This window comes from Ciona intestinalis, unplaced genomic scaffold (assembly GCF_000224145.3).
Source record: "Ciona intestinalis unplaced genomic scaffold, KH HT001146.1, whole genome shotgun sequence".
NCBI lineage: Eukaryota > Metazoa > Chordata > Ascidiacea > Phlebobranchia > Cionidae > Ciona > Ciona intestinalis.
In genome coordinates, this window is record NW_004191467.1 from 12,289 (window position 1) to 31,889 (window position 19,601).

The 19,601-nt window shown below is 40.1% G+C and overlaps 7 protein-coding genes across 14 annotated transcripts; 6 read left to right on the forward strand and 1 right to left on the reverse strand.

Annotated features, from left to right (window-relative positions):
* The first annotated feature begins 922 nt into the window (after positions 1–922).
* On the forward strand, positions 923–3,425 carry LOC100176770 (BTB/POZ domain-containing protein KCTD3). Its single transcript, XM_026840161.1, has one exon. The coding sequence runs from the start codon at positions 1,002–1,004 to the stop codon at positions 3,186–3,188; it is 2,187 nt and encodes a 728-aa protein (XP_026695962.1). The 5' UTR covers positions 923–1,001; the 3' UTR covers positions 3,189–3,425.
* A 3-nt stretch (positions 3,426–3,428) lies between these two features.
* Positions 3,429–5,564, forward strand: LOC100177538. 2 transcript variants are annotated; one of them, XM_002121561.4, is made up of 5 exons: positions 3,429–3,509; positions 3,827–3,905; positions 4,130–4,217; positions 4,688–4,769; positions 4,980–5,564. In XM_002121561.4, exons 1-5 carry the CDS (start codon positions 3,458–3,460, stop codon positions 5,180–5,182), a joined length of 504 nt encoding a protein of 167 aa, XP_002121597.1. In that variant the 5' UTR covers positions 3,429–3,457; the 3' UTR covers positions 5,183–5,564. The 2 variants fall into 2 exon arrangements, with proteins under 2 accessions (XP_002121597.1, XP_026695963.1); XM_026840162.1 differs by lacking the exon at positions 3,429–3,509 and having other exon boundaries at positions 3,737–3,905.
* Positions 5,565–5,567: 3 nt separating this feature from the next.
* Positions 5,568–8,156, forward strand: LOC100186985 (tubulin delta chain). Its single transcript, XM_002121814.4, has 6 exons — positions 5,568–5,802; positions 5,978–6,294; positions 6,460–6,759; positions 6,884–7,064; positions 7,196–7,263; positions 7,573–8,156. Exons 1-6 carry the CDS (start codon positions 5,599–5,601, stop codon positions 7,769–7,771), a joined length of 1,269 nt encoding a protein of 422 aa, XP_002121850.1. The 5' UTR covers positions 5,568–5,598; the 3' UTR covers positions 7,772–8,156.
* On the reverse strand, positions 7,137–10,514 carry LOC100184589 (acyl-CoA-binding domain-containing protein 5). Of its 4 annotated transcripts, XM_018817157.2 has the most exons (8): positions 10,383–10,514; positions 9,834–10,027; positions 9,513–9,548; positions 9,292–9,418; positions 8,857–9,075; positions 8,609–8,710; positions 8,170–8,393; positions 7,137–7,989 (listed from the first exon to the last, which is right to left on the reverse strand). In XM_018817157.2, the coding sequence occupies exons 1-8, from the start codon at positions 10,444–10,446 to the stop codon at positions 7,816–7,818; spliced, it is 1,140 nt and encodes a 379-aa protein (XP_018672702.1). In that variant the 5' UTR covers positions 10,447–10,514; the 3' UTR covers positions 7,137–7,815. The 4 variants fall into 4 exon arrangements, with proteins under 4 accessions (XP_018672702.1, XP_002121967.1, XP_018672703.1 ...); XM_002121931.4 differs by lacking the exon at positions 9,513–9,548; XM_018817158.2 differs by lacking the exon at positions 8,609–8,710.
* A 177-nt stretch (positions 10,515–10,691) lies between these two features.
* Positions 10,692–17,153, forward strand: LOC100175225 (fibropellin-1-like). 4 transcript variants are annotated; one of them, XM_026840159.1, is made up of 28 exons: positions 10,692–10,942; positions 11,157–11,438; positions 11,503–11,567; positions 11,719–11,835; positions 11,971–12,123; positions 12,348–12,472; positions 12,526–12,703; positions 12,889–13,020; positions 13,078–13,179; positions 13,227–13,319; positions 13,375–13,572; positions 13,627–13,717; positions 13,772–13,953; positions 14,007–14,152; positions 14,205–14,292; positions 14,342–14,444; positions 14,510–14,664; positions 14,723–14,858; positions 14,911–15,006; positions 15,098–15,216; positions 15,297–15,409; positions 15,463–15,533; positions 15,587–15,665; positions 15,750–15,881; positions 15,935–16,010; positions 16,068–16,159; positions 16,351–16,405; positions 16,964–17,153. In XM_026840159.1, the coding sequence occupies exons 2-28, from the start codon at positions 11,223–11,225 to the stop codon at positions 17,061–17,063; spliced, it is 3,213 nt and encodes a 1,070-aa protein (XP_026695960.1). In that variant the 5' UTR covers positions 10,692–10,942; positions 11,157–11,222; the 3' UTR covers positions 17,064–17,153. The 4 variants fall into 4 exon arrangements, with proteins under 4 accessions (XP_026695960.1, XP_026695961.1, XP_018672706.1 ...); XM_018817161.2 differs by lacking the exon at positions 10,692–10,942 and having other exon boundaries at positions 10,996–11,438; positions 15,590–15,665; XM_018817160.2 differs by lacking the exon at positions 10,692–10,942 and having other exon boundaries at positions 10,997–11,438.
* Positions 17,154–17,235: 82 nt separating this feature from the next.
* LOC100182228 (NADH dehydrogenase [ubiquinone] 1 alpha subcomplex assembly factor 3) lies at positions 17,236–17,995 on the forward strand. The gene has a single exon (XM_002122605.5). The coding sequence runs from the start codon at positions 17,273–17,275 to the stop codon at positions 17,822–17,824; it is 552 nt and encodes a 183-aa protein (XP_002122641.1). The 5' UTR covers positions 17,236–17,272; the 3' UTR covers positions 17,825–17,995.
* On the forward strand, positions 17,885–19,480 carry LOC100185410 (eukaryotic translation initiation factor 3 subunit H; the record flags this gene model as incomplete). Its single annotated transcript, XM_002120157.5, is given in 4 exon segments — positions 17,885–18,067; positions 18,249–18,402; positions 18,750–19,017; positions 19,331–19,480. Coding segments are annotated over 4 exon segments (620 nt in total), but the record flags the coding sequence as incomplete, so codon positions are not given.
* Positions 19,481–19,601: the final 121 nt, after the last annotated feature.

Below are 19,601 nucleotides of genomic sequence, written 5' to 3' on the forward strand. Positions count from 1 at the left end.
GATGGCCACGTCACAATTACGCTTTACGTCGATGCGGTGGGTCAGCAACGTCATGACCCTGCGTTCGGTGCGGTTACGTCACGGTCGGTTTAGTTACGTTACAGCTGCGGGTTTGTTACGTGGACGTCGCCGCTTAGCGGTTCGTAACAGCCACAGTATGTCGTAACGGTCGATGCGGTGCGTAACAGCCGGACGATATTATATTGTGTGAAGATACGACGAGAGTATCGCGGTACCAAGATGTTTTCTCAATAAGCGGTCGGGTGATGCAGGGCCATTGTTGGCTTTGACTCCTTGCAGGTGGGCACTTGGTGGCGTGCGCACTGCGGGGCTTTTCTGTAAGATTTTGTATCTTTTTCTTTGTTTATGCTTGTTGGTGTGATTATTTTTTTTCAACGGGTTTCTTTTCCTTGCTTTGGGTAAGGTCTATCCAGCAAGGGTTTCTCACCAGAGTAGAAACCCACTACCATTGGCTGGGGGCTTGTCGTGCCGTAGTGGCTTTCCACCAACGCCAGCCACACAAACTATGAAGGTATTTTAATCCTGTTTTTATTTTTCAGAAGTAATCCAATATTACAGCGCCACCCACCGGACGTAATACGAAGATACTGTGCCGCATGGTGTCGCGCGTGTTTTCTATTTTAGTCGTGTATTTATTTTGAACTGTGATTGTAATTATTTATTAATAAAAGTTTAGAATGATAAAATTCTGGTTCAATATTTTTATAAGTGTCGTAATAAATAATGTGGTTTTCTAAGATTTCTATCAAACCAGGCAGGCGTGACATAAACATAGATATCTTATTTGTTTACAAACATAGGGGTGAAGAGTTTTTGAGATTAACTTTAAACACCGTTTTAGCCAATACTGATTACTAATTTGGTGCTAGTAAGGAATTTGCACCACTAATTTGTTTAAATTTAAGTTTTTAAATTTAGTGTTTTTCAGGTTTTATTTGTAATGTTTAATATTGTGACGTAACAAAGCTGATTATAATATAATGGAAACAATGGAGTCTCCCATTGTTCATTTAAACGTCGGAGGAACCAGGTTTTCAACATCTCGTGAAACTCTGGGTTGGATCCCGGATTCCTTCTTCACTAGTTTGCTCTCAGGAAGGATATCATCGTATAAAGATGAACAAGGAGCAATTTTCATCGATCGTGATCCGGAGATCTTCCGGATCATCTTAAGTTTCCTCCGAACAAAAGAAGTTGATCTTCATCATGTCGATATCCCATCTTTAAAGAGGGAAGCGGAGTTTTTCGGTCTCACCCCTCTAATAAGTCGATTATCTGTATGTGAGGAGCTACATCACTCGTCATGTGGGGATGTGCTCTTCCATGGAGTCCTGGAGGACCCAACGAAACCAACAGATGACGATCTTCCTTTAGATCGAGATGTCCTAATTATCACAGGGCACAACAGTTGGATTGCTGTCGCATATTCGCGATCTGTGATGTGTTATAAGGTGAAAGAGAACAGTGGGTGGCAGCAGGTGTTCATTAGCCCCCCACTTGATGAAGATGTTCAACAGATCGCGATAAATGCCAAAGTGCACGGAATGGCCCCGGACTCAAAAACGAGAATGGTCGCGGCGGCGTTCTCGACGAACATTCGACTTTGGAGTTTCCAGGATGAAGCTCAGTTCACCGAGATCGGGAAGTTCAAGATGGCGGCGACGATCGACGCTTTGTTCTTTATTGGCAGCCAGTTGGTTGCCACGGGTAGCAGACATGGTGATAGTGGTAGAGTGGGCGTGTGGAACGCTGTGTCACAACATTGGCAAGCACAAGATGTCGTGAAGATTACGAGTTACGACACCGCTGGGTCGTATTTACTACTCGGGGGTGTGAACGGGGGCATATACTACATAGACATGCAGAAGTTTCCACTCAGGTTAAAGGATAATGATCTTCTAATAACTGAGCTTTATAGAGATCAATCCAACTCAGCGATCACCGCGTTAAGTGTCTACCTCACCCCGAAGACGTCGCCGACAGTTGGGACGTGGATAGAAGTTGCGTACGGCACACAAAGTGGCTCCGTGTGCGTCATTGTGCAACACCCGGAGTTGGTAGGCCAAGGTTTCCAACTTTTTCAGAAGTTTACGGTCCATCGTGGGCTGGTGTGTAAAGTTATGTTATCCGAGAAACATTTAGTGTCGGTATGTTCGGACAACAACCATGTACGTACATGGACAGTCACGAGGTTCCGTGGTATGATATCAACACAACCTGGCTCCACCCCTCTCGCTTCATTTAAAGTCCTCGCACTTGAACCGATCAATTCCTCTGGCAGTTACTCGGCCGGCAACAACATCGGACCACACGGGGATCGCGAAGAAGTCCAACTTTTCATCCAGAAGATATTTCCACAATCGGATCGACTGTTTGTACGTTTATCATCTAACGGACATCGGGTGGCAGTCATCACTTCCATCGACGGATCCCCAATATCTTGCTTCTGTTTACATGAGTGCGAAGGGTCGTCGCGCATGGGGTCACGACCTCGAAGGTACTTATTCACCGGCCACATGAACGGTACAATACAAATGTGGGACATGTCGACAGCGCTCGACGCTTTCACTAAATCAACGATCCGTGAAGCGGGGCCGACGCAGGAGGAATTACTCCAACACCTCGTACGTTGTGATCTCTCCTTTTCATCCCGATGTCCAACCCCATCCTCCAACCTCGGGACTTTTGATCGGATGTTGATCCTAAGGAGCTCTAACACAAGTCTTGCAAGCCACGAGAGCCCCATGGTCACCCGTCACCGAAGAGACCCCGACCCCACCCCCCAGGACCAACCTTCCACCTCCCAAGGAACGACGTTTTTTTCTCGATCTGAAACGAAACATTTAACCAAAATCACTCAACCGAAGCTTGTTAAATCGGAGCCCGAAGCTGGCCCATCGTCGCCTCCTGGTGGTGAAGTTTCCGAGGGTAGCAATAGAAAAAATTATGATGTCATAATGGACTTTAATGACCCATCACCTCGATCCCCCATTAATGAGGGGGAACCCCGTATGACATCACCAACTATGACATCACCAGAAGGCGCGTCACATGATAGCACGCTTCGCCGATCAACAAGTTATAAACTTGGAACGAAATCGTCGCAAAAACTTCACCAACGACAATCGTCCATAGATAAAATGACATTGGATAAAAACAAACAATAAATATTATGATGTTGATTGTACATTGTATTTGAATTGAGATATTATGATCATAAGCACCAAACCTGGGGTGGGCAGGCCAACCCTGGAATTTCTACACTGCATTAATCAGTAAACATTACAACCATTAAGTTAGATTTGTTTCTATTGTTATTATTATCGTGCAATTTATCGTGGCATTATTTATATTATTTCTATATCACACAAAGATAAAGAGTTTAAATCTCGTTGTTTATTTAGTGGACCTCTATTTTTTTAAATATAAGATCTTTATGAATTTGCTTGCTGATTATGATTCAGACTCGGAAGATGAAAAACCAAAAGGTGGGATCGCATTTTAGTTGCCATAACATAATATAACTTAATTATCTTTTGAAATCGAATAACCAAGTTCATGTTATGTACAAAACCAAAGTAAAGTTCGATCGTTAATAAAAATAAATTGACAAAACTGTTCGTGGAACGGCTGTTTTCAAAGTGTAATATTCTCACCAAAACATAAATATCATATAAACCGTTACTGTCAGGTTTTTTATAAGCATTGAGCTCTTGGGGAAATTTATGTTCACTAATGTATATTGTGGTCTCTAAGCGCGGAACTCTATTAGTTATGAACGCTAAGGTTTACTTTGGGTTTCCAGCCAAAGTGATTCTACCATCGGCCGATAAAGTTTTGAAATCAGCGACGCAATCATCGCTGTTCACAACTAGATTTGACAAGTACGTTTATCTTATCCCCCCATTATATAAAAAAATTTTAAAATTCCCCCCCCCCCCCATCGAAAACCAAAGTTCATTGTTTTCTAAATTAATTCTGATGCAGCAGACAAACCTAGGAATATAACTATTAACTTCTGTCTTTCGATACTATATTTACAATATCCTATGTTTGTCACCCATTTTCCTTACATTGGCAACAACAGTACTAAACATTCCAACCACAGAGCCGAGCAAGAAGATCGTGAGGTTTTGGAACATCATGTAACGATGGTCGAATCAAAGGACAAAGTCACCAATGTTGGCGGAAGGAAGGTGGGGTATGGGGGTTGTGGTCGGCCATGATGAATATTTAACCCTTGGGTAATGAGGGGGTTATACATATGGTCTAACATTAATGTTTATGGTGTGATGGTGGTTGTGCATTAAGACCACATTTTTTTTTTTTGGAGGCTTGACGCTGCTACCATTGTGGGTGTATGTGTCCCACTTAACGACAATTTCTTCAACCCAGTGGTCATTAATGAGTTGTTCAAATTATCAGTCATACATAAAAAAATATACAAAAATGAAAAATTCACAAAAAAGTAATCACCCACAAAGTAACATACATGGTAACTCGTAAGCTGGCACGAGGTGTATAAACACCCGTGTTATAACGACTGTTGTTTTTCGGCCACGCGAGGATAAGATACATTCATTCATTCCCCAACCCCATGGTTACTAATGGGTTGTTTAAATTGCAAAGAACAATCACCCACAAAGTTACTCCTATATAAACGCAGGTATGCTGGATGTACAGGAAAGGCCGCTGTAGGTTCGGGAAGAAATGTCAAATGTTCCACGACAGCGAGCTTAGAGAACAAAGTGGGTTTGCTTGTTTTTCATGAACGTTTTTAACATAGTATTTTTTTATTGCTTCTATATATAAATCATTGGAATAAAGTAAATTAGCTGAAGAAAGACTGATGTTATGTCTGGTAGCAAAAGCAACATAATATTTACATTTATCCTACATTTGTATCGAAGATGTTGTTTTATATTTTCTTGTATTTTCCATAATTTGTTATTTTTTAGGAACTATAAAAAGACCATCAAACCAAGACCAACCAATCAGCTTCAAGGATGATGGATTTCAAATTCAAACCGACCAATCAGAGCAGCCCAAGAAGAAGCGTTACGGCGTGACAAACACTCTAGCGCCACCCAACAAAGCTTTGGCGCAAATTAAACGAATTAAAAAACAAGAACAATATTTTGATCGAACGAAAAAAACTTGATGAAACAAGAAATGGCAGCATTGAGTTCCAACACCACTGAAGATGGGTTTAGTTTTTAAACAAAGCGTTTAAAATGACTACAATTCTGTTATCACATAGATATAATGGCCATCATGTGTATATTAAAACTATAGGAAAGGTATTTTGTTTTTTGTTAAAATATTCGTATCAAAGCAACTAGTTATGAATGCTTACTTATGTTTTCACAGATATATAAGATTGATATGCAAGCATGACCAGACAAAAAAAAGGATTTCAAACTAAATCCGTCTACAAGAATTTTATCAGTGATTGTTTTTGTTTTTTTTTCCAAAAAGCGGGCGTTAGCAACCCACTAAGCCCCCCCTCAACTGCTTCACTGTTTATGCATTTATTTTACAGATATAGGATTTCTATGTATCAGGTTTATATATAAGATGTCTATATATTTACACGTTGGACAGTGTGGTGTGCAAATAGGGGAGGAATTTTGGAACAAAATCTCAAAATATTCGGACGAGGATAAAGTTGTTCGTAACAATTTATGGGCACATGGTGGCGGTGGTGAGCCACAAGCTATGTTTATTGATGCGGAACGAAAGGTCGTTAGGAAGGTCACGAGGTCAACTAAGAGGGCAAAGGTTAATTGTTTAATTATTTATATAAAAAACATCTATGGCTGTTTGTTCGTCCATTTTGCAATTATTGTTTATATTAACATTTTGTGCAATTAAAAATTATTTCATTAGTTTTAACTCTTTTTATAGTATTTTTATTTTTTAATATTAATTGCTTTATTTTATTTCTATGTTTCAGACCGGACTTAACATTACGAACAGCTCAGTGACCACTAGGAGGGGTTGTGGGTCGAACTTTGCGATGGGATTTAACTATTTACCTCATGTAATAATGGGTGATGATGTCATAAAGGGAAACAATGGGTTCGGACAATGCGTCGTGGATGAGCGATCGCCGATGCTCGAAGCTTGTTTGGAACGAATTCGATCGAAAGTTGAACGATTAGACGCTTTTTCGGGGTTCATCGGGGTTCATAGCAGTGGGGGAGGGACGGGGGCTGGGTTCGGGGCTCGGCTGTGCCAGGAACTTAATGATATTTACCCAACTGCTTATAGGTGGGGGGCGTTTATGTGATGTGTTGGTAATAATTTATTGAATAGAGTTTGACCATTCATCATATTACAAAGAACAGATTTTTTTATTGAGTGATTAATACGAATATAAAATTTGTTCTTGCCAGCTTCGACAATTACCCTCTAACCCCCCCCTTCACCCCGCAGATTATGGAACGTCATCACCCCCTACACCCAGGGGGAATCCCCCACCCAACATTACAACCAACTGTTGTCAGTGTCGACCATCCATGAAAACGCTGACGCGCTCGTTTTATTCAATAATGATGACATCGGCAAAAAAACAATGAAAAATATCAACGAAACAATCGCCGATAATATGATTTCTATGTACCTCCCCGTGACCACTCTATCACCCCCTAGTGGTGGAATATCTACCGGACCTGAGCCATGGGAGATGATACGCTCCCTTTCTCCAATACCCTCGTTAAAGTTGTTACAAACAAGGTTTGTGATGTCATAATCTATTATTATTTTGGATTTATGTAATTCTCACTCTGATCAACTTAATTTATGTTGGATCTTAAACTTAGCATAGCATGTTTGACTAATCAGTTTATTCCTCCTCCAGACACCTAGTGGCGGATAACAGCAACGACCCCCTCGTGTGGGAGAAACTAACGAGGTCGCTGATTAGTCAGTTTCCCCATGTTCGTTCAACCGGAACGTCGTGTATTTCCGCACTTTGTGTTTGCCGAGGTATTGGGAAAGGGAGTTCCCCTAACCCAGGATTAATCGCAAAGAAATTAAAGGTTTTATATATTTTTACTCTTTTTTTATTTTTTGAGGTTTTTTTATTTTATATTTACTATATAATGACAATATCATTTTTCATATTTTATTTTATGACGAATTGCAACAATTACATAAACAACATTTATAGAAATCTTATAACTGCGTGAAGTGGAATCCATTTCCAATCGACGTTTGGATGGACCATAGAAATCACAGGTAGTAGCATAGAAATAATATAACACATAAAAATTATAAACCATAACAATAAGCATAATACATCCAACATGTCACCGTGGTTTTCCTAGCATGGAAATGTTATAAAATAAACACTACATGCACAACACTTTATTAAGTTTCGAATATATAATGTTTGTTGTAAAAGTCCGGAGTTTTTCAATTTTGCAAAATATATGGGGGTGCTCTTATTAAAACGATTTGCCATCCCCCAACGTTACGCCTATGCAGGTAGTTGAGCATAGAAATCATATAAAATTAAAATTAACGACAAATAATTTAAATATTCAGGAAAAGTATCTCGGTGTGCGCCAACCTGACCTCTAGTGGTCGTTACATTGAGGGAATTGTCGACAAATCGAGGTTAATGTACGACAGCGGGGCTTATCTTCACTGGTATTCACGTTACGGAATGGAGTGCGACGATTTTAAACAAAGTTTTGAAATTTTGCGACGAGTCGCCAACGGTTACCGTGATGCAGGAAAATAAATTGCACGATTATGACATCACAATGATGGTTATGAATCACAAAGTTATCGACGTTGGAATTTTCTCCGAATTGAAGCGACGATTATTCTTGCAAGGAACGGCCATATAAGGATAAATACCGCAACTCTCGGATGTAAACCGGGGAACGGCCACCAGGAGGGGTTGGAGAGCTGCGGATTGTTGCCATGGATACAACAATGGTTGCAGTGATGCGTGTCCTGGAGATTATGATGTCATTACATGATGATGTCATACATGATGTCACAAACAGCCTTCACTTTAATGTTAACTACCAAAAAAAGCAGAAAACATGCCGTTTTACCAGAGATACAACTGCATTGACATTTGAGTACCCAAGAATACATGATTTGGTTTCAAACAATAATTTCAACACCCACCTGCCGAGCGACCGTTATCGTTTCCAGCGTCGTCAACCTTGTAAGCACGCTGTTCATGTCACGTTGAAGTTGCAACAACACGCTCGCTATTCTCTCTTGTATACGATTGTCGCTGTCGCCGTTGTACGACCCCCCACCCCCACCAGATCCACTTGGGGGAACCCCCTGTCCTGTAGGGGGCTCGAAGGGGGGTGACCCGTGGTTGCTGTGGGGTGGTACAGATTCTGAGGAAGAATTGTTTGTAATGATTTCATAGCAACAACGTGATAGCATTTATTATTAGTGACATCGTCATCTCGATCAAACTGTTAAAGTTACTTTTTATTTCAAAGCCATGAGGGGGGGGGGTGGGCTTAGATACCGTGTTTATGATTCGATTTCTACTATCGGTAGCAACCCATGACATCACCACGACATCATCATGACATCATCAACTCACCCTTGATATGTTGTAGGGGTTTCCCCTCCCCTAACCCATGGGTCCCACTTTCACCCCCGTGGGTTATGGGGGTTTGTTTGCTCGACTTAAGAATGTTGACGTCTGTAACGTAAACGATCATTTATGTCACGAAAGTGGTTTGAAGGTTGTTGTGTAGTTTGGTGAATGAACAAAAAAGGGTTTTCATATAATATTCCCTGGCGCAATTATCTTTTACGAATCACTTTCGACATTACGATAATATTTACCTTGAAATTGTTGATTTGCATAACTTTCATGACTCAGCGTGGACGGTTCCGACGAGCTTGAATTATGACTCAGCGTATCTTGTACATCGGGTGACGTGTCACAAAATTCATCCTCGCTGTCGCTGGTTACCTGTTTGTTCTTTATTGAGTTGGTTGTGATGTAACAATGATCATTGTCTCCATTTGATAAATGATTTCCATTGGGTAATTCTTCCTTTGCTGTGATGTCATAATTTAAAAACGATTATTAATTGTGACCTCAGACTTCAATATGACAACATATTTAAAGAACGATTATGACATCACAAACCTTATTTTTAACACAAACATGACGTATGCGATACAATTGTGAACAATATAGATGATATATTTTCGTACATGCGCGCTGTTATGTTTGTATCTGACACAAAAACCCTGTTTTATGACATCACACACCTCTTTGTTTCATCAGGGATTTCACTTTTTCCGCTTCAGCGGTTCTAACGTCGACCACTTCATAGAAATTTCCCAAAGTTTGTAAAAAGTCCGATGCTGCGTCCGTCGCTGGCAGGACCTCAATAATCTGCAAAGTCATCAAGTTATAAACATGACTAAGCAAAATATATTAACTGATTAGAATTATGATGCAATAATTGGGTGATTATCGCAAACATTACTTGTTTTTCATCAAGTTTTGGGAAGTTCGACATTGCCTGAAATATAAAAACCAGATTGGGAAAAAATTGGCACACAGTTTTAAATGCACTGAAAAAAAACTTTATAAGTTTATACCCAAAAATATAAACAGCAAAATGCTAACTTTCCAAATTTAGTATAAAAGCATCACTCAACACCCCGTGCTCGCTGCCGATCTTTAAATACTGGGTTGGAACAATTGACGTTAATTGTCTGGCCCAGGAACCTATAAACCCATAATAGTGGTAGGGTCGAGTCTTGAACCCGTAACCACTGGGCTAGTGGCAAACAAATAAATCTACCTTAGTCAATTCATCCACATAATTCTTCATTGCGACCTCCCGTCCCATCTTCCCCAACTTGTTCCATGAATCCCACTTCGCCTTGTTGACGACATCAAACGACCAAGGCTTGGGTTTTGTACACGGGCCTTCAGTAGCTTGTTTGTAGTACGAGTAAAACAATAACATCATGTTGGGCGAAGGTTTGTAGGGTCCTGTGGGATGACGTCATTATTACGTAATGTTATCGATGACGTCACTTATTTATCCTGGTGTGGACAGGCAACAACAGTCGTTATAACACGGGTGTTCTGTTTCATACACCTCATGCCCGCTTACGAGTTACCACGTATGTAACTTTGCGGGTGATTGTTATGTTTGGCTGATAATTTAGACAACCCATTAGTGACCACTGGGTTGGAGCAATTGTCGTTAAGTGTCTTGCCCAAGGACACATACGCCCACAATGCTAGCAGCGTTGGGCCTCGATCTCTCAACCTTTGGGCTATAAGTTATTACAGTACACTGCATACAATATAATTGTTTACGTCATAGTTAACTAATTGTTACCATCCTTAGGAAGATTCTGGATAACTTCTAGAGCCGCCTTGAATTGTGATTCAACATCTGCCATTGTGACGTAATAGACAACTGTATTCTAGAAGCGATTATTGCAGATAATGGGCATTGTTTACAATGTAATGAGGTTGTAGCATGTAAGTGTCAAGTTAAACATGCACGTAGTGACTGTTTATGATCTCATATGCAAATAAAACAACCCGACAGTACGCATAAGGTGTATGCTGTGTATATATATTACATATATCGTTACAACTCATGTTTTTGTTAACATGAATGAGTGAATATTTTTACCAGGTTTATTATACAAGCTTGTAGATTAATCACCAGTGGCTTTGGGTCTGTACATGAATGAACCCCTAAACTCCCAGGCACCGAGCTTTGAACCCGCGGTATGAGGGTGGAACTAAAGTACGATACAGAAGTAGCATCCCGGTGGCTCAAGGACGCTATATTTGTATGCTGTTTGTTACGTCATCAATCGGTGACTATAACGAATAATAACCACATATTATGACGTAACAATTGGTGGCGTTAGTGACAGAGTGTTGGTAAGTACGTCACAAAGGGTTCTCCAATGCATTGTCTTAATTGTTATCGAATTTAATTAGCGCGAAGTTAAGTGTCATTGAAACAACCAGCACTGTTACGTCACAATGCTATAGTTCCAGAACAACATCGCGTTTCATTTTATTGTATTTGTTTGTGACGTAGTTATTCAGACGTTCTGTAGTTCAGGTTTATTATTATTACGTCACAATACAGGTTTATGTCATCAGATTGTTACGTCGTATGCCGCGGAATAATGACGTACATATGACGCAATAATCAATGACATCAAGAAGACGGTTGGCGATTGTTACTGGAACAATCATTTGTGTCGTCATAATCCTTGCTACGTCACTATCAATAATACGTATTGTGACGTCATACTCATCAAGTTTGGATCGCATTGTTGGAAAACAAGTCGTTTATGACGTCGAACGACGTCACAGGGATAAAATAAGACATCGAACAATTGGAAGAAGGAAGCGATCGACAGAAGGGGTTTGTGACGTCATTTTTATCTTTGTTTTGTGACGTCACTATATCCAAATTACAATATTTGCAGAGCGGAAATGACGTATGTGACGGAAACATTTGCAACCATGGCAACTGTTCGAATACCGACGATGGGTGGGTGGTGTGACGTCATATATTACGTCATGTATTCTGTACTTAATATGTCATATATAATGGAACATAATGTACAGCCATACATTGTGTCATCATCTTTATTATTTACATGTTGTGGCTCCACCTTATATTTACTATCATTTATTCCAAGGGTGGAATGCGATTGCGACATCGGTTGGGTTGGGGAGAGATGCGAAGAGGAAGATCCATGTGGGGGGAATCCGTGTTTACATGGGGGTAGCTGTGTTAATGTGGGGGTCAAATACAGGTGAGGGGTGTGTGACATAGGTGTGACGTCATTAATGTGGGGGTCCGGAGAGTTTTATCTAAATGATGAAGTGTTTGTTTAAACTTTGATTAATTGTTTTCCATAAGTATGACGTCATTGATGGGTGTATTACAGGTGTTCATGCATCGTTGGTTTTACCGGTGACGTATGCGAGCATGACGTCAACGAGTGTTGGTCGAACCCGTGTGGAAATAACGGGGAATGCTTGGATCTGATTGGTCGGTTTGAATGCAAGTGTTTTGCAGGGTGGGAGGGCGACACCTGCCGGTGAGTTGAAGGTGTAATAACAATAATGAGTAAAAAGTATTAAAACATGTTTTCAATCCCTTTTATCGCCCTATTTAATAGTAAACAAAGAATATTTACACAAATGTAAAATCGACCTATTAAGAATCACTGGGTGAAGTTATTACAACCCAGTAGTCAAACACAACATATGCATTGTGCCACAAACATTTTACTAGCATTGTGATCATAATATTACGTCACAGAGAAGACGTCGACGAGTGTTCTAGCAATCCATGCGAGCATGGATCGAGCTGTATGACGCCATCAAAGAACGATTATTACAAATGTCTGTGTGTTCCAGGTTACACTGGGGTCAACTGTGAAACGGGTTTGTTACGTCATATACATGCCATTATCATATTATGATGTAACAATTAACAGATATTGACGATTGTACGTCACACCCATGTAACAATGGTGGTTCTTGTATTGATGACGTCAATAGTTACCATTGTTCTTGCATAATTGGCTTTGTTGGTGATCATTGTGACGTAGACATGAACGAATGTGATTCACAACCTTGTCATAATAATGGGACTTGCATTGATCTCGTTGGAAGGTGGAGTATATACAAGTATTTCCCAGTATACGTGATTCATTATAAAGTATGTTTAGGATTATTCATTATATTTATATCATTACTAAGATGTTTCAATATTATTCTTTATGTAAAAATTTTTCCCGATTTTTTTACTTTTCCCACTCTTTCCTGTATGATGACGTCATGTTGACCTTTGAACCAAGGTTCAAATGTGAATGCCCTCCCGGGTTCGTGGGTCACGTGTGTGGTATCGACACGGATGAGTGCGCGAGCCAACCATGCGTGAACGGGGGGATTTGCGAGGATCTGATTGGTGGATATCGTTGCTTGTGCGGGTATGACGTGATGATGACGTCATGATTACGTGACTTATGATATATATATGTATACAGGCCTGGTTGGAGCGGTGACGTATGCAGTGATGACGTGAACGAGTGTTTAAGTTCTCCATGTCGTCATGGTTACTGCACACAACATCAACATAATGCTTATAGGTGAGTCATCAATGACGTAATATGACGTAATAAACAGCATTGTTTAGATGCGATTGCAACAATGGATGGAGCGGTACCGATTGTGACTTAGACATCGATGAATGCGAAAACAATCCGTGCGCGAATCGCGGTACATGCGTGTAAGTGCCGTCATAATGCATATTATTCCAACAATGATCTATTATGACGTAACAGGAACAACGATGGAAGCTTCTTTTGTGATTGTCTTCGGGGTTACTCGGGGTCAACATGTTCTGATGACGTCAACGAATGTACGTCATCACCGTGTCGTAATGGCGGGACGTGTAATGACGTCATAGACGGTTATAATTGCAATTGTCAACCTGGTTATGACGGAATAAACTGCGATAATGACGTCGATGAATGTAAAAGGTATGCATTGTGACGTCTTAATAATTCATTGTTGTGATTGCAATATTACGTCAGCAATCCTTGCGCCAATCACGGTCGTTGTATTGATCACGTGGGTGGCTTCGAGTGTTCATGCATGAGTGGTTTCATCGGCGACTATTGTGAGGTAATAATGAATAATCCATTCATCCATTGTTTTACGATTATGATGTCATAATAGGAAGAACTAAACGAATGTCTTAGTTCTCCATGTAACAATGGCGGTACATGCATCGATGAACGCGATCGATGGAAGTGCGCATGCGCAGTAGGTTACCATGGAGATATGTGCCAGTATGACGTCAACGAGTGTCATAGCAACCCTTGTCGTAATGACGCAACATGTGTTGATGACGTAGCAAGGTAGGTTGGTGACGTGATCAAATTTGAGGTAACTTGATTGTGACGTAACACAGCTACCATTGTTCCTGCGTTTCCGGATTCACCGGAAGTCTCTGTGACGTCAACATTAACGATTGTGACGTCAACCCTTGTAAGAACAATGGTCATTGTGACGACAGAGTTGACGGCTTCGCGTGTTGGTGTCAACCCGGATTTTCAGGTCATTATGACGTAGTAATATATATATGACGTCATAATGGTTATTGTTACAGGAGAATCGTGCGAGATTGAAATCAACGAATGTGAATCGAACCCGTGTGCGAATAATGGAACATGTGATGACGTCAACAATGGATATCGGTAAGTATCCATTGTTTAATATTACAGAACAAACAATCGAATATTCTAGATGTGTTTGTCAACCCGGGTATAATGGGGTCCATTGCGAGGGAACAATCACTGTCTGTGACGTCACTTCATGTTTGAATGGGGGAAGCTGCATCGAGAAAGAGGTATTGTGACGTAACAATCTTTGTATTTTGTGACGTAAAAATTGTAATATAATGTTCACCACCAGGGAGCGTACGTGTGCAACTGCATCGCGGGGTTCGAAGGTCGATATTGTGACGTCAACATAGATGATTGTGACGTAGTAACATGTCATAATGGAGGATCGTGCGTTGATAAAGTCAACGATTTCTGGTGTTTGTGTCGGGAGGGTTACCACGGAAAGTATGTGACGTAATATATGTGACGTCATCGTGACGTAAATAACGTCATACATGGTTAGGTTATGCAACGACACGAGCGAGGCAGATTGGAATCAAACAATGTCGTATGTGACGTCATTATTACCGTGTGTCGTCATAATACTAGCCGCAATGATAATCGTCATCGTTTATTTTCGAGGGAGGAAAAAATCCCAAGTAAGTCACGTGAGGTGTTGTGATAATTGTGGTCGTGACGTCATAATCACAGGTGACGTCAGTGGAGAGCGCGACCAATCGCAAGCCTTCAAACTTTCAACCAATCAGTAACGGTGTTGCAAACCACGTGACTTGTCCAGTTGCTCAGGTGACGTCATGGTTTTGTGACGTAATATTATTAACACTGACGTAATAATATGATTAGTGACGCGATAAATATTAATTGTGACGTAACACAGGTGAATGCATACGATTATTACACGACACCTGTGATCGCTCAACCGTATCCAACCATGACGTTGCATGACGTCAATGATGACGTATTTTTGGAAGCCAATCAGATCGCGGCTGAGCTGAGGTGGAATAACTGTTGTTGTTTCCCAACGTGTTTTACCGATTGCCGTTTTGATGATTTTTTAATTGACTTGAATATTTTAGGAAGAAACCGACGAAGCGGAACCGAACCAAGGAAGAGAAAAGAGAAAGGAACGAAATGAAGCGGAAGTTACGTCATATGCAGAAGATTAAGCAAATGACGTCATCAAACAATGGTCAGTCACGTGGTTAACAATATGTTGATTATATGACATCACACGTTTTGCAGATCGTAACGTCAAACCGGATGTGACGAAACAAAACGAAAATTCGCGAAGAAGAAAATCTTCGAATAAAAGCGTAAGTATTTATGACGTCATTATGGCGTAAGAATAACATTTATGACGTCACAGAAGCATAAAAAAGACGATTGTCCTCCAAATTTCATCCCAAGTCCAGATGTTAATCGAACATCGAAATCATATGACGCAGGTAAAATGTACTTGTGACGTTATCCTATGACGTCATGTTTGTGACGTGATTATGACCTTATATTTGTGACGTCATACTTTTCAGGTGAAGAAAGTTCTAGACGAAAATCTGACAAACGGAAATCGCGGAAGAATTCGATTAATCGAGAAGAAAATAAAGCAAGTGTTGTGACGTCACCGAATGATGACGTCACGAAGATAAACGGAGGAATACGAAGTAACATTATTTTTATTTGTTTATAATTTTTATCCTAATTGTTGACATCCCAGGGGAACAAACGTTTATGTTTCCCAACAATCCCGACTTTGTGACCGAACAAACGTTCCAAGTTTCAAACAAAGAAAAGTAAGTGACGCCATAATCAATTGTTGCATCACCAATAATATTTATACGTAAAAATAGGAATGTAAACAACAAATCAAACTTCGGGCTATCACGTGACCAAACTATTTGCTATCCGAGATTACCGCGTGGTGGTATCCAAGAGCAGAGAGGTATTTCAATATTTGACCCTTATTATCAAGTCGTTTTGCTGCTAATTTTACTCATAGCGTGTTTTAACGACTGTCGTTTTGCTGCTAATTTCCTTCTCTTTGTTGTTTTAATTTATTTGATCTTTGCTATTGTACTCGAAGTGATCAAAAATGTGTTTCTGCAAGATTATCAATGTATTATTACGTCATAGGCGAGCTTTATTACAACAAACTACCAGCGCGAGAGGTTACCGGAGAAACGAGAAGGTTAAGTCGATATTTATTCATAAAAAATTAAAATTTTATAATTTTCCTTGTTACAGGTCTGACCCACAGAAATAAAAAAGAGTAGAACGCGCAACTGCCTAAAACCGTGATATATTCTTTTTTCTATTCACGTGACCGCCAACTCCGTCCCTATTTCGCTTGGTCTCCATTGTAAAAGATAGGCGCATAGTAGTTTTAAGAGGTTTTTGCTGTTTATTTCAAAAACTACACCAACTATTCAAATTTATTAGGCCAGTTCACTTATTTGGTAGGTTAACGCTTACAGTTTACCACTTTTTAGGAAATTTAATTATTTAATAATTTTAATTAAAAGCCTTCAGGCAAACGGTTTGTTAGAAATATTTGTATATTTGAAAATAGTTGTTTTACCCTATAACTTTAAATCAAGTCAAAAAATGAAGAAAAACTACATAAAACGCCCTCGAACCCATTGACTACAAAAGTAAACGGGAACGACCTGCGAAAGAGAGAGAGTGTATCATGCTCTCTCCTTTGCCGACATTGGAGATGCGCGTTCTATTCTTTTTTAGTTCTGTGGTCTGACCCGGTGACAAACACCCATGGTTACGTCACAAACAAACATCGACGAAGAAGCTCTGACGTATCGATGTCACGCATCGCTGCCTTCAAATATTGACTACCTCTGTTATAGAAATCGTATTTTTTCTTGTGTTTGTAAAATAAAATATTTTTCTCTAAAAATATAAATAAAATATTACTCCCCGTATTTCACCCGTATGCGCAACTATTATTAGCGGTAACAATTTTAAGCAAAACATAAATATCTTAAACAAACATAGAAATCATATAAATAGCCAGCATGTGTTGAATTTTTGACAATTAACAATGAATGCAGTGTTACGTCATAATAGGTTTGGTTACGTGATAAAGAAGCTTGCATCGCGATGCTACGGAAGTTTAGATTTCGATCAATTCGAAGACGTCGCGAATAAAACGACTATGACGTTGACATCGGGCGATAGTGACGTTGACCCATTGTTAATCACTGGATTGTACAAAGGCGGTTTCGCGTTCCAAGCGACGACGTTGCATTGTCCTGTAACAATCGTCCGTGACGTCATATTCAAGTGGAACGTGACGTCACCGGAGGAAGTGACGTCAGAGAGCTTATCAATTTTCCACATGATTTATCCCAAGATTGACATGGTTGTCATAGGAACCGGTGACGTAGTTGCTCCTTTGCGCCCTCATGTGGTGGAAGATATGAGAAAGCTCGGCATTGGGTGTGAGGTCCAATCAACGAGAAACGCAGCCGGAACGTTCAATCTCTTGAGGTCCGAAAGGAGGATGCTAGTCGCTGCAGCCTTGATACCGCTGTCTTTGGACGATAACGAAACTTTGTTTCTACCAAAACATAAACGATACCAGATCGAATAATTAATTTATTATCTTTATATTATCTTTATTTGGTCATCATTATTATTGTCCCACTATAGCTGGTGATCTGTTATCAGTGAGCCATAAGGAAGATTTTGTGACCCGAATTATCGCCACCTAAATAGTGGTTTCTTTATTATGACAATATTATTATTTATTTCTTGTTTTTTTAGATTAATTTAAAATATTTATAAAATGGATGATTCTGGGTCCGTGGTGAAGAATGTTCAGATTGATGGATTGGTGGGTTTTATAAGATCTTTATGTGGTTTATAAGCCTCTGACAGAGGAAACATTGGAATAAAATTAACGTGTTTATTACAGAAGTGATATTAACATTATGCCGACTTTGGCCTATATCCCCAGTCCTTGACAAGGACCTCACCCATATCGACCACGCCTTGTAACTGTAACCCCCTCACAGGTTGTATTGAAGATGGTGAAACATTGTGAGGAAGACAGTGGAGGGCCGGAGCTCGTACAAGGCGTGCTACTTGGCCTCGTTGTGGGTGAGACACTAGAGGTCACTAACTGCTTTCCTTTCCCGAGGACTTCGGATACTTCCGATTTCGATGAAGGTATATTGTTTCTATGTTGGTAGTATAATATTTCTATGTTGGTAGTATAATATTTCCATGTTGGTAGTATATATTGTTTCTATGTTGGTAGTATATTGTTTCTATGTTTAAAAATGCTGGTTACAAAAAACCTTTTTATATTTTTGTGTGTATTGGTCACAAAAACACCAGAGTTGCTGCAGTTAAACTTTGGCTACAACATTAATCGTTATATTTTCGAATTAATATTAAGTTGAAATCATTGTTTTCACTTCAATTTTAAACCAGTCTTGGTGAATACATGACCAACATGACAGCAACCATTGTTGGGGGAGAATCACAATTTACTGAAATGATTTATTATCCAGTTGCCTATCAGATGGACATGATGCGGTCGTTACGACACGTAAACATCGATCATTTACACGTGGGGTGGTATCAATCATCGAATCATGGCAACTTCATCAACAGAACCTTCTTCGATTCACAATTCTCGTATCAATCGGCCATCGAGGAATCGGTGCTTCTTATATACGACCCGTTGAAAACAAGCCAAGGTAGTTTGTCACTCAAGGTGTTCAGACTAACCAAGAAGATGATGGAGATGTATAACTCACGGCAGTTCAACTTGGATGTGTAAGTTGGGTGGATTGTTATCATTGTAATGTCTGGCGACAGGGTTTATAGGCTCATTGCTGCCACCTTCGGGAACATATATGTCCTGGGGTTAGTGGTAATATGGGTTTAAGACTTGGCACTTAACGGCAATTACTCCAACCCAGTAGTCACTAATGGGTTGTCTANATTTTCAGCCATACATGAAAACAATCACCCACAAAGTTACATACGTGGTAACTTGTAAGCTGGCATGAGGTGTATGAAACAGAACACTTGTGTTATAACGAGCGTTGTTACCCGCCATTCGAAGATAAATGAGTTACACCCACAGAGTGAAGAAAGAAGGTCTTGGGTTCGAGGGAATGTATGAAGAAGTTCCCGTCCACATCAAGAACTCCCCTCTTACTAGTTTGTTGACGCTTAAGTTGAACAAAGAGAATCCGACGCCTGAGCGAGTTGAGTACCTTAACCTTTCCCACAGGTGGGTGCTGCATGCTCGCAAGTTGGTTATGATGCATTAATGCATCTTGTGCCATTATATTGTGTATTTGTATCATCATACTTGTTTTGATAAGCCATGGTATAGTACTTACCGAACTCTA

Bases quoted from the DNA above. Each gene is read 5' to 3' on its own strand.
- LOC100182228 (XM_002122605.5), top strand. From the start codon at position 17,273: ATGAATGCAGTGTTACGTCATAATAGGTTTGGTTACGTGATAAAGAAG.
- LOC100186985 (XM_002121814.4), top strand. From the start codon at position 5,599: ATGTCTATATATTTACACGTTGGACAGTGTGGTGTGCAAATAGGGGAG. The intron at 5,803-5,977 runs GTTAATTGTTTA...TCTATGTTTCAG, and splicing joins GGTCAACTAAGAGGGCAAAG to ACCGGACTTAACATTACGAA. The intron at 7,264-7,572 runs GTAGTAGCATAG...TTAAATATTCAG, and splicing joins ATGGACCATAGAAATCACAG to GAAAAGTATCTCGGTGTGCG.
- LOC100176770 (XM_026840161.1), top strand. From the start codon at position 1,002: ATGGAAACAATGGAGTCTCCCATTGTTCATTTAAACGTCGGAGGAACC.
- LOC100184589 (XM_018817157.2), bottom strand. From the start codon at position 10,446: ATGGCAGATGTTGAATCACAATTCAAGGCGGCTCTAGAAGTTATCCAG. The intron at 9,076-9,291 runs GTGTGTGATGTC...ATGACATCACAG, and splicing joins ATCCCTGATGAAACAAAGAG to CAAAGGAAGAATTACCCAAT. The intron at 7,990-8,169 runs GTGGGTGTTGAA...CATAATCTCCAG, and splicing joins CGATAACGGTCGCTCGGCAG to GACACGCATCACTGCAACCA.
- LOC100177538 (XM_026840162.1), top strand. From the start codon at position 3,757: ATGTATATTGTGGTCTCTAAGCGCGGAACTCTATTAGTTATGAACGCT. The intron at 3,906-4,129 runs GTACGTTTATCT...TTCCAACCACAG, and splicing joins TTCACAACTAGATTTGACAA to AGCCGAGCAAGAAGATCGTG. The intron at 4,770-4,979 runs GTGGGTTTGCTT...GTTATTTTTTAG, and splicing joins CAGCGAGCTTAGAGAACAAA to GAACTATAAAAAGACCATCA.
- LOC100175225 (XM_026840159.1), top strand. From the start codon at position 11,223: ATGACATCAAGAAGACGGTTGGCGATTGTTACTGGAACAATCATTTGT. The intron at 14,445-14,509 runs GTATTGTGACGT...GTTCACCACCAG, and splicing joins GAAGCTGCATCGAGAAAGAG to GGAGCGTACGTGTGCAACTG. The intron at 15,882-15,934 runs GTAACATTATTT...TTGACATCCCAG, and splicing joins GATAAACGGAGGAATACGAA to GGGAACAAACGTTTATGTTT.